Raw genomic sequence first — 13,006 nt, forward strand, 5'->3', positions numbered from 1 at the left:
AAAGCCACAGAGTAGAAAGCACACGGCACTGAGTCACCAGATGAATTATGGAGGGCAACAGGGAACTCGGGACTTCCAACGCAGCATGTACGTGATCCATAACATAGAGCAAGTTATTTTTGTATCCACCAGGTACTTTTCCAAAGCACTCAAGTATACGGCCAAGGAAACTCAAACAGGTAACTCACAAACTGTATGGATGCAACCATTTCCATATAGCAACTCAAACTTCCCAAGCTGCAAGTAGAGATTCTCAAAGCAACTTGTTTCTTTGTCTGGATAGAGATAGAGATAGAAGCAGAAGAGGAGATATGAAGAGGCGACAATAAAAGAGCCACCTACAGCTTTGCAGAGTTGGAACGTGAGTCTGAGGGCCAACTTCCAGTTGCTCAGTTTTTCTCGAGTCACGCTTGATGATCTCTAAAAACACAGCAGGTCGGAAGAGAACGGACTTTTCTCCAAAGAGGAGCCATGTGGTCTAGCAAAGCCTCACACCGAGCCTGGCAGTCAAGTCCAAGTGGTGACGCTCATGCACGTTTCCTGCCAGCAGCCACTGGAGACTGTGCTCCCCAGGCCGGGGCTGCAGCTGTCTATCTGCCTTCAGCATGAACTCCAGAGCTGTAATTTTACCTTCCCAGCAAGTTATAATGCTTCCTTCCAATTTGCTGCTCTCAGCCCCCACAAAATTTACAGTCTCAAGAGCCTTGTGGGATCACTTACTTTTATGGAGGAACGTGTTTCATTAATTCCACCTTATAAAATTTGTCTCAGTTTGGAACTTATGCGTGCTGCAGATACACTGTACGGGACAGCACATGAATAACAGTAAGTTGCACCGAGCCAGGGACGGATCACAGCTCCTGTTTCCAGGCTGGTATTTCCCCGGGGACACGGCGAGCCAAAGCCAAGCTCGCAGCCCAGTGCTGCTACCAACAAACGGATCAGGAAAAGCTGGCAGGCACCCAGATGCAAGCCAGAGGGGCTCACGCAGCCTTTCAGCCAGTTCTGTCCCCTCCATTTCCAATTTCTTCCCGGCTCCAGGAAATAGCACGTTCTTTGCTAACAATACTCACAGAACCGTGCCAATAAACGTGCTACAAACTCGGAAAACGCAGTCACTTCCAGCTTGTCCCATCTGCAAGGGCACAGCGCAACTGTTGTAGATAAAACTAATCCCACAGCATTGACCTTCAGGACTGGGAAAACAAACAAACAAACAAACAGGCAGGGCCCTAAGCAGGGACAGAAAAAAATTCAAGCAAAGGCTTTTTGGATCTTTCTGCTTCCACTCTAACAGATTTCAGAGATTCCTTCCTTCTCCACTTTGGTGTTCCTACAGGTAGATTTTTAATTTCTGGCTTCTCCAGTTCTCTGTTTTGTAGGAGGCATCAGCTGCATCTACTTACGAAACATTCATGAAGGATTACAGCTTTGTAAGGGAATTAACACTCAACCTTTCAGCCCTCTTCAGACAGCATTCACATCCTTAATGACATGGAGTTTTTCTTAATGCTCAAGAGGATTCCTCTAGTATCTCTCCTAATACGGTTATTTCAGACTTCCTATTTAATAAATAACTTTACAACATCATTAAGGATGAGCAAGGATATAAATGTATTAATTGTTATTTCATATGACTTTAATTCTATAAAGTTGAGTCAATATGCTGTAACAGGCAGATGCCAGGAGCCTATTTTCCACGAAAGCTGCGGAGTCTGGTCACAGCCCTCTGCAAGGTGCCCTTTAGCAAAGCACTTTGGTTGCAAAGTTAACATTTGCATAAGGTATAATCTATAAGCAGTTAAGCCCAGAAGAGGAAGAAAAACAGTCTACTAAAATTGGAATACTCTAATTCCTTTTCCGAAAAGGCAAGATAATCTACCTCAGTTTATTGATGTCATCCACCTTACAAAAAATCGCCCAGTTAATACCTGGGCAGCTGTTCTACCTTCCAGACCTGCAGCTCCAGCACATCTATGCTCTACCACCAAGACTTGACCTCTGTCAGAACAGCTTTTGAGGGCATTTTCAGACAAGCACCACTTATAATTCTGGGTTTCACAGAAATATTTTGAGGGCTTAGGCAAGGCTGTAGGCTCTGCAGAAGAGCTGGCTTAAGAATTTACTTACGGTCACAGTTAAAGTGGCACGTGAATAACATTTTGAACAAGGCCCTACATACTGCTCCGAGCCAAGGCAGAATGGTTTGGCACCAGGGTTTACAATTTTACATGGCTTCAAAGAGCAACTACACAGCTTTGCAAAACTAATACCCACCCAGGGCTAACAAAATAGAGATCATTCGAGCTGAGAAAGCTGCTGAGACAGCACATTCTGAGGAAACACCATGTATGCATGCCATGTTGTTACTCTTCCCTGCAGGGCACTTAAATGGCATTCCCAGCTAATCCAAGGAAGCAGATAACAGGGCACACTACACAGGGAGGCAAAAAATCCAGTGCTCCCAGCTGTCTGACACAGGGGGAGTTTCTCTCCTGATCCCAAACATGGCAAGGGTTCAGAACCCCAAACGTTTGAGCTGGGCACCTGAAGACACGGCCACATGGTAAATCTCAGCACCATTCCCAACAACATCTTGCCAGCTGAATTGAAAGCAACGTTCTTGCAAGAGCCATGCTGTGCACCAAAATAAAACCCCAATAAAGCCTCCCACAGGCATCCAGTGCAAGCCCTGAAGCAACACTTTAATACAACAGAGCCACAAACCCACCAAAGTGACCTCGAGCAACGAAATCCCAGAAATAAAGCTGGTGTGAACAGAAATGTGCATTTTTAAGCACAAAAGCAAAGGGTTAAATGAATGGTCTGTCTTGGTAACAAAGGACACTGTTCCCAGCTGCAAAGCTGAGGAGGGTGTCAAGCACTGAAGGCAGCAGACTGGTAAGAGCCCAGGACAGACAAGTTACAGTGGAAGAACCCGTGTCCTAACACGAGGAGGACAAGTTGGCAGAATATCCTGCGCCATTTTGGTGTTAACCCAACAGGAGAGCAGCCTACAGACGTGCATTTCAAACCTAGGTTCAAAACAAGGGAAAACAAAGCGTGCAGCAATCTGGCCTACGATTTATGGAGGCTTAAGTGAGACTCAGAGGCAAAAAATCCACCTTACAACAGGCACTTTGGGGCAACTAAGCTGTCCAAGCCTAAGCTGTCATCAGAGGAAGCCCAGAGATGCAGTGAAGGGCTGACACCCTCTTTGCTGCCCACCAGTGATCCGGGTCAGATCACTCATGCTCAGGTGTGTGCAAATACATGAGTGTGAGTGTGTGTGTGAACGAAATCTATAAAAGAGTGAGTGTTAAGAGGTAAAGTCATTTAGAGAACCTGTAAATAAATACCACCTTCCCTTCCACAGCATTTTCTGATGAGTGTTAATGACACTATTTTCCCCACACCTGTTTCTGAGCTACAAGGTACCAATTCCTACTCCTGTCTACGAAATTCTGATACTAATGTTCTTCGCCTGGAGTTCAGTCCTCCTCTCCAAATGCATTTTAAGAAATCACCTCTCCTCATTTTTTGCTCTAGTTGTAACAAAAACCATTTGCCTTTTCAAATCTCTCTTTTGTCAGACTGAATTTGTAAGGCTGACCACGGAAATGGAATGAGCAGGAGCAGTTTCATCCTGCCTCCAAGCCCAGCGACCAGAGTTGCAGGTGCTGCTTTAAATAATGCCTTGCACACTTGTGTCCCTAGTGAAAGCACTTCACCTGGTGCACCGTAAGCATCCCATTATCCTCTGCAATAGTGCCATCACACCAACCGTTTCGCTGTACAACTGACACACACATTTCACTCCTCTGTTGCCTCCAAGACATGAATGTCAGCCTCCAGAAAAGGGGTTTTCTACCTCTGCTGAAAGAGTCATGCTGTAAGAACAGAAATGGAATGAAATATATGAAGACTGAAAACTAAGATATCTCATGCCAAGGGAGAACAGGATCTTCCTCCACACCACAATACCTCCCCAGCTGTATTATCTTCACAGTGGTCACTGGTTTGTCTCTCACCCTGTTCTGGGAATTCTCAGCATAACTCAGGAAAGTCTCCCTGTCAACCTCCCCACTTATTCATTCGCAGCTTCTGTATCATTTCTTGCCTACATTAAACATCAAACAAAGCCCGATAGGAAACTACATCTAATGCCCCAGTTAAAACTAGACGAAATAAGATATTGAAGAGTCCTCCTTAAGTTTGCTTGACACTTTCTACCTTTGATAAAAATCACATTTCAGTTGATGACACTTTCTATCCACTCTTTTACAACATCTTTCACTGTCTTTAATTATGATTTTTTCCAAGATTGTGCATAATACTAAGATCAAACTAATAGGTTGTTAAGGGTGGAGGTTCACCCTGTAAGCCCTTTTCTATATTTTCCTCTCTCATCCGGAATAGAAACCCTGAAGAGTAATTCAACACTTTCTCAATCCTTCGGTCATTTCACTCCACAATGCAGACTGTTCCTCCAATTCGTTTTTTTTGTTTTTTTTTTTTTTTCAAGGTTTGCTATTAAATCCCAACCTCATCTTTCATCTATTTTACAAATTATCAAATTGCATCCGCTTGTGATCACTCAATCCAAGATCCCATTTTGAAACCAGCTCTTCTACAAGATGTTTGCTGCTCACTAACAAACGTCCCTAATATAATACATTATATACAAAATGGCCCAGTCAAGACCTCTTGCTCCAAAGCCTCCAAACTTTGCTTTACTCCAAACCGTCCATCCCAGAGCCTCGGCTAAATGGCTTTCAACAAATTTAGTTCCAAGTTTTGAGAAATTCACAGTGGCTTTGCCCCTAAAGCTGCTAAGTTCCAGTTCAAAGTAATTTCAAACCTTTGAGACGATGTTTTATTTGGTTTGCAGAAATCACCTCAATTATCTTCTCCCAGGCCTACATGTTCCTACAGGTCTCCTCAGAGCTTCAAGTCTCCCAGGTCATTCTATCAGCTTTTCCAACCTGTATCTCACCCGCTGAACTTTTAGTGAAATACTTTGAACCAAACAATTAGCTAATCTGATCTTGAACGACCTGGAAACTGCTGTTGCTAATAACTGGGTGGCACAGCTTGGTAAAAGCTGCTTCTCTTCAGAAACTCACCTGTAGAATTCTCTGCAGGATTGAAGGAAGAGCGATGAATGCAGCCATGTTGTTCAGCACTTGCATTGTCAAACTCTTCAAAGCTGAAATATCAAACATAAAAGCCACCAGCAGTTCATTAGGATTCAAGGAGAAAAGAGAGATCAATCTTATCGATTAACAGTTTTATTTCAGTTCATGTTTTCTAGTTTGAAAACGGCTTTTATAATTTTTTTCTTCTGCACATTTTGCAGTAAGCACACACAGCTTTTTGTATCACAAAGTATATTTAAAAGTTGTTGGTATCACGATGCCTCTCCGTTCCCCTCCCACACCCTACCTACAGTAAACGTTCACGTTTTGAGACCTACTTTGTAGCACTCGCATTGTCATTCACTTTTCCTACTGCTTCCAAAAACAAATTTGGACACCTTGTCCATGTTATAGCCCCACAGACTCTAAAACTTCCTAGCATTAGCCTTTGCATGACACTTGTTCCTGGATCCTCAATTTTGCACAGTAGGAGTGCACAGATATGCACAGACTCAGCAATTCAGCCTCTTTGTGAGGATAATTAGCTAGTTAGAGCAGTTTGGGAAGTATACACATTAGGAATGAAAACGAGATAGCTATTCAGGATCCAAGTGTATTGTCCTCACGTAATTTCTGGTATCACTTCAGATGATTACTTGTATTCTGCAGGGTTTAGCTCCCAAAAATGCTTAATTCCTGGGGATATTCTGAATTCAGAGGAAAAGATGAGTTGAGGGAAGAGGTGTGATTTTATTTTTGGGTTACTGAGCTCTGCAAGACTATCCTCAGGAGTCCAGATGTAGCTAATGGTCACTGGAAGGAAAGAAACAGAAGGGGGATGGACAGCATGGCAACCACCACGCTTACTTGTAATACACTGTGATCCTTAACCATGCACAACTGCAATCACTGTGGAGCACGGGGCTGCAATGGACCAAAAGACATTATTCTGTCCCAAGACTACAGTATCTAAGCCCCTTTTTAACTAGTCTTAAGTCTCCTAATAAAGGGAGGCTTTTCAAGATGTGCTGCTGACACTCACAACAGATTCAGGGCACTGGAACTCCAGAATTTAGCTGGTGTATTCAAGCTCTAGGGATTTTCTATACAATAGACAGGTGCAGGGATAAGCATACAGAAGGGCCAGGGGTGGAAGATGACAGTGTGTTATGTTAGAAGTTCCCAAAGTGCAGACTGCAGCCTACTTAGAACCTAGAAAAGCCTTTGTACACGCTGTGCACCTTGGCTTTTTCAAAAAGACCATTCTCAACAGAACCAACTTATTAGCAGAGGCTATGGTAGGGTCTCTTCCCCTCGGGACTAAAAATAAAAACCACCAAAACCACAATAATTATCTGCAGCCTACCAAAAGCCCAACCAGAGCTCAGTCCTATAGCCACTGCAGTTCAGATCTTCTGCAGGAACAGAAAGTTTCGGAGTTGAGTAACAAAACTGCTTGTCTTCTATTAATTCAGTAGAGAAGGAGAGACAGCACACAGATTTTGATTAATATCTGGAGTCACGAAAGCCAAAGCACTTACATTCGGAGTATCGACACTGTGAAGAACCGGATAATTTCTGTGGGGACATCATAGCCTCCAGCAGGGGAAACCAGAGGGCCTGAAATAATTGAACGCGAGTTAAAAAACAGCAAGAACACGGCAGTAGCAAAAATGAGCTGCTGGCAATGTCAGAGTCCATTTCCAAAGACTCACTTCTGCCTTCGAAAGAACGGAACTACATTTCTCACCACTGCGATGGAACAGACCAAAACATGTTAAAATAATGTCAGAGCAAAGCACTTGGGGATCTGCTTTCAGTCTGGATTGCTCATCCCTTAGACCAAGATACTATTTGATTGGGGTCTGAGCACAGAAGACCTTTGGCTCCTGTTGCTCCCTCTTCTTCATTCTCACCTGTTTCTTTACTGGAATTGTGACAACAATCTACTTCTACTGCATTCAGTCCTCAACTACTTCTCCATGTGAGATGCAAACTGGTGTAGAGACTGCTTACTTAACAGGTAGCACAGTAATTGGATCCCAACTGGAAAGAGGCATCTAAGTCCTCCAGACAGCATACAGAAGTTGTGAAAGTTCACATAATATTGTACTGGGGAAGCTGGTCCTTCATTTGGTGACCAGAGTCAAATCTTAAGCATCAACAAAGCCATTCCAGCAGGTGGAACAGGACCCAGGGGGAGAGCAAACACTAACTCCAATCTATCCAGTTCGGCAGGCGGGCCAGGGCGTGCACGCAGACACCTCTCTGGTAAAACACAGCAGCTATCTGTTGCACAGAAAATCATTTAAGAGAAGAAACCAAGCAGGTCACCTCATACACTGGACAGTGCTCAGAAGAAATTACAGAATCCCTGACTTCCAGACATGCCACCTCTTTAAACACAGGAATGACGTCCTCAGTTTTGAGTTCAGTTACGTAAGTTACGGATAATCTTAGGAGTAAAGATGCCCTCTGTGTCACTGACATTGGCAAAATGGAAATGCAGCCTCAGTAGAAGGAGACAGGCAAACCAGTTCTCTCTGCAAGAGCTCAAGCAAGCTATCTCCACCCCTTCAAAGACCAGGCTGACAGTGAATTCAGGATTTGTGAACATATTCAGAACAGCAATATTCTGCAGCTACAGTGATAGCAGCATCAGCTTTGTGCCACCACAATGTTGGCACCAAACTTACTATGTCTTCTTTAGTGTCTGGTTGACAGTCAAGCCAAAAGTTCAACTGGAGCTAAAAATGGGGGAAGAGATGTTTGTCTCATCTGCTTCTCCACTGCTGATATGCACTTTATTTTGTGCTTCACCCTTACAAGTAAGGATTTCTCCTTTGTGAGTCTAAAACGTGCACCACTGCAAGAAGAACACAAGGCTAAGGAAAACAATGACTGCTTGAGACATAGCAGTATCCAATAGATAGGACGTGAAGAGAAAGTTTCAGGAGATGCAGATGTTGGTTTTAGTGATACGTTTTTTAATTGCCTTACCTCTCGCTGTTGCTGGTCTAAACTGTGTGAATTTCTCTGGCAAAGGGCAATTGTTTTCATTAAGGAATCTTCAATGTTTTCTAGCAAGGGGAGTTCAGCTGAGTCTAAGTTTTGGGGAGGAAAAAAATTGCAAACTATTAGATATGTTAACTCTCAATCATTCTGCAAAATAAAATCATTCTCTTCATGTAAAGACTGCTCGCTACAGTGAGCAACTAAACTACGAAGTCAGGTCCTGATTTTTGGCACTTTTCCTGAATGGCACAATAAAATGGGCATTACATTTCACATAAACAAAGATAATCTTAGCTGTGGTTTAAGATGCAATTAAGTAACAAATACAGGCAGTGCATTTAATTAAGGGCCAATGAGTCCTTGGGCTAGTGAACAGTGCACACCTTCATTTTCTGTAGGCAGAACATTCTCACTTCTCTGAGAAGTTTGCTTCAAAAAAAGCTGCTTTCAGATGTGTCTCATCGCTGTTCATATATAATGCCTGCTAAAGCTCAGTGATGAGTTTGGGGGGATTCTAACATAAGAGACATGTCTAGTAAGCCAGTAAGAGTACCAATCACAATCAAAATAGCCGACGAGGCAGCTGACCGCACACAAAAACCCACCCATCACAGCTTGTTCTAGATCTTTAGCAAGATCAGAGTAACAAGAGCAAGGAAATGTCAGCAGAATGGCTACCAAAACCCTGTGAATACAAATTTAAAAAGTGTCACTGCAATAGCTAGAAACCTGAACTAGGATCTCATTATGTCAGGTGTCAGGCATATGCACTTTATATTTTGGTGTTTATCTCTTTTTAATAGAAAATGGAATTTAACTTGATAACTCTTACTTTCATCATCTTGCGTAAGCATCAGCAACTTGCTCTGCAATCGCTGAAACAAGAGAGAACCCAGAACAGTAAAATTGCAGAATCTTGATAGAAGTGTTTTTAAAAGGTATAGCTGCAAAGGCTCACCCTCATTTTCTTCCCCAGTATGACTAATGTAGCATAAATGTCTTTCCAAATATAGAAAGGAAAACAGGAGCTGAAAGATTATTTTTTATTAAGAAAAACAAATTTCAGCATCTATTATCTGCTAGATGTTTGAAGACATGCCAGAAAAATATACTGATCTGCTGAGTCTTCAGCAACTTGACATATTGTTATTACACAAAAGGTAAACGATTCCAGGAATTCTAGTGGAAAATAAATTGAGAATCAATGACAATGTCCAATCTTAACATCGGCCATCGTACTGATAGCACGTCATGCCACGCTGGCATGGCAAAAATGCCACATTCAGGATGTCAGTGTACTGTACCTCAAGCATAACCAAAAAGGCACCATGGATATCTCCCTTCTTCTCCAGTAAATACGAAGAAGCTTCATGGAGCTGATGTTTCTGGGTTATCTGAGTTAAAAGAATAAAAAAGGTAAATGTCTGTCTTAAGAAATGTGCCAGTGTTTGTTTACTCCACAAGACAATGATGACCAGATGGTCAGAAAGGATTGCATCTCCATGTGAGCAGCACTCCAACTTCCCTCCTCTACCAGCTACGCTGTGTTTATTTCTCAACTTGCACTATTGCCATCAGCAGCATTAAAACATTTAAAAAAAAAAAATCTATAAATCAAGATCAAGGACAGATTATTGTTTGAATTTTCGCAAAGAGAAGAAATAGTCACTCTCCCAGCCCTAGGCAAACGTTGGCAGCACTGCTTTCCAAAAACCCCAGGCCCATGATTTCATACCCCTTCAGCATATTAATCAGCATTAACACAGCCAGTCTCTGTGCCGCAGTTACTCAGGAGCTTTGGAGCACTAACGGCCTTTTTCTTATTAGCCCTGAGACTAATCTCAGAATCAGCATATTAAATGTAGCTGACCATGCTGCAGGAGAGCAGTTCAGCAGCTCGAGGGGACATAGGGTGTTAGAAATGGATTGGAAGAGTATCCAGGAACTAATCCTCAACCTAGGCTAAAGTACTTTCACAGTACTTTAAAGAAGTAGGAGCTGATTTGAATGCTTCCCCTTGCCCCTGTGCTTATACGTGTCTTTCCTACCTGGATGGTTTCTTCCAGTCTGCAGTATTCCAGAACTTTAAGCGTCTCCAAAACCTGGTCTGGGCTGTACTGACACAGCAGCTCAATGAACTGCTCAGTGATGCAGGGTGGTAAGTGTATCAGGTCTTGGTTAATGCCTTCTCTGGAATAAAAAAGACACAGGAGACTCAAGTCAAATTCTAGCCCAGAAGTTTGGCTGGAAAGAAGAGTTTCTTATTGAATTCTATGTTGTCTTTTGTTCATAATACAGAAGTAAAAAAATGTAGGTTTATCTGGAAAAATTATGCTGCTTCTACAAGTTACTGGTGCTGGAGGTCTGTCAGTAGGCATTTCATTTGTTCCACAACATATTCTACAGATGCCTCAGTATAAATTAGACTATCAAAGACTCTCGTGAAGAAAGCTACCAGCACAGGCACACCTTCAGCAAATCCATGGCAAAGAGGGACAAAGAACTCACTCGATTTCTTCAGTGAAACCTTATGGTCTCTGAACGGTCTTTTTAGATGCTGATGGTTCATTTGTCCTATAGACCTTCTCTGCATGTGTTTGAAGAAATATTTGGTTGCTTTTTGCTTATTGTTCCTGAAGCTCTTCTTTGGCTTCCTTTATCACGTTTTACTGTTTCATCTACTAGAATATGATCCCTTTTATCTATCTCATGGAGATATGGACTCATGTTTCTTTAGGGAAACATGCCAATTTTTACCTAGTTCCTCTTCTCAGGCAGAACAAAGCTGGTGAATGAGGTTTTGCTCTTGCAGAGGCAATAACTGTGCACTTTATGGTTATTGGTAGAGCAGATCACCAACTGTAAGGTTTTGAACGAGACCCTGCGTGTCGTTCAGCCAAAGGCTGCATCCTCTCTCAAGGGTTCTGCAACGAGCTGCGCTACAGAACCATATTCAGCTGGAACTAAAGACATCTGCCTCATCTCCCAACATGGGATCTGCTCAGTCAATGCAGGTAGGTGAAGCTTCCAACCTCTGCTGTGCCTCCTTGCCCTTGTTACCTTCCTGACCTCTCACATGCAACACCACCACGATGGTCAGACACTCAGCAGCGCAGACCTGAGACACTCTCCCCTTCTGGGTGGGCTGTGGATAACGCTGCCTGGCCTGAGGCATTCAGCAGGCCAGACTAGGGCTTCCCTTCTGATTCTAGCCGAGGTAATTTCTGCAGGTGAAGCTCAGAGTACAATGAAACTCATTTAATAAAGATGTGTCTGTAAAAAGGATTTCTCCAGTGCCTTTCCAGCAGCAGCAGTGGTTCATGCAGTGGTCGTTTTCTAATCCCTTGGCTTAGAGAAGTAAACTCTGAATGTGGGGGAAACAAAACCAGAGAAGTGAGTGCAGTGCCCATGACTGTCCCTGTATCCTGACTGACACTATGTTTAACAAGAGCAACATGAAGCAAGAGATTTCAAAGAGTTAAGATGGAAAGGATGATACTTTCCTAGAGACAGATATAGGACCTGCAGCCCTTCAAAACGAAAAGCAGTTCACCACCACTGGAGGTTAAACTTCATGTGGCAGTTCTAGGATTGATGCATCATGCAGAGAAACAGCAGAAGTTTATCCTGTTTAGGAAACAGGGCTCTTAAACCTGCTCTGAAGTTCCTGCTAGGAAAAAATAGATCAAGGTATACATTTAGTTGTGTTACCTTTCTGAAGAGAAATTCCTAATCCAGAGATGATGTGTGATGTGCAAACCTTACAGCCATGGGATGGAAAAGGTCTGATATATACAATATGATCCTATGTTTTCTGGGAGCTACAAGAGCTAACAGGATTATCATCATCCAAGGAAGGCCAGGAGAAGGCTGTGTCCCTAGCAAGCCAAAAGAAGCTGACTGTGATTACAATGTCAAGCACTTATTTGCTCAGAAATGAGAGCCTCATGCAGGTAATGACCATGGTGTCCAAAGTATGGACACAGTTGTACAAAAATTGGTATCCAAATTACTGTGTTCTGACATCAAATAAAGAACGGACTTTTGAAGGACCGAAGGAGAACCCTAAATTCTGGCCTCCTGCGTTCACCATCCACTCCACTCACAACACACTCCCTGTGAACTCCCCCAGTGCCTGTGAGGGAGGGAGTCTTTGACTCTTTTTGTGACTAGACTAAAACAAAGCAGCACTTTCTATCTAAAATGACCTCTTGTCTACCAAAACGGGAAAAATGGCAAGTCATACATTTTTAGTACGAGAACAAACTTCTAGTCTGGAAATAACTCCGGCATCTAGTATTCATGACTTCATGAGCAAGCTGACCTTTTCCTTAACCATTTCACTCAAGAAATGCAGAGAGAAGACAGAATGGAAATTAAGCTGGATTATGATAATGTTAAAAACTAAGCAACAGTCTTGAGACTTGCAGGTCCTGCTCAGCTCAGCATCATTATGTTCATCTCCAACACAACCAGGCCAAACATCTCCCTTGCCAACCTGTACAAATGCTCTTCCCTAAAAGGAAGGGATAACCACTGGTTTCCCACAAAACCTGGCCCAAGTGAGCCTTGCAAGTGTCAGGGATAGCTGAAGAGCTATTGTAACAGAACCTAAAAGTTTAGGCATCTGCTAATGTACTTACAGGCCCAGAACACTGTGTTGCTAACTAAGTTAATATTGTTGGTATAATACACAAACACACACTGCAAGCAGACATGCTTCACCGCATTGGGGTTTTTTTTAGAGGAAAAAAATGTAAAAAGTTTAAAATGGAAATGCAGCAAAGGCTGTGATTAACGAGCTGAGCAATACCCACTACATTCTCCGTTTTCTGTGGCTGCTTATAAAACAC

At 42.8% G+C, this 13,006-nt stretch overlaps 1 protein-coding gene across 2 annotated transcripts in view; it reads right to left on the reverse strand.

The window, feature by feature from the left end:
* VPS8 (VPS8 subunit of CORVET complex) overlaps positions 1–13,006 on the reverse strand; it is an 81,789-nt gene that overhangs the window by 17,777 nt on the left and 51,006 nt on the right. For both annotated transcript variants that reach the window (XM_086618736.1, XM_086618737.1), the window contains exons 35-40: positions 10,202–10,343; positions 9,458–9,547; positions 8,986–9,028; positions 8,139–8,242; positions 6,680–6,758; positions 5,127–5,209 (exon numbers count right to left, since the gene is read on the reverse strand). In XM_086618736.1, coding sequence (XP_086474862.1) covers positions 5,127–5,209; positions 6,680–6,758; positions 8,139–8,242; positions 8,986–9,028; positions 9,458–9,547; positions 10,202–10,343 — 541 coding nt within the window. The remainder of the gene's footprint in view (positions 1–5,126; positions 5,210–6,679; positions 6,759–8,138; positions 8,243–8,985; positions 9,029–9,457; positions 9,548–10,201; positions 10,344–13,006) is intronic.

Source organism: Tauraco erythrolophus, chromosome 11 (assembly GCF_009769465.1).
Source record: "Tauraco erythrolophus isolate bTauEry1 chromosome 11, bTauEry1.pri, whole genome shotgun sequence".
Lineage (NCBI taxonomy): Eukaryota > Metazoa > Chordata > Aves > Musophagiformes > Musophagidae > Tauraco > Tauraco erythrolophus.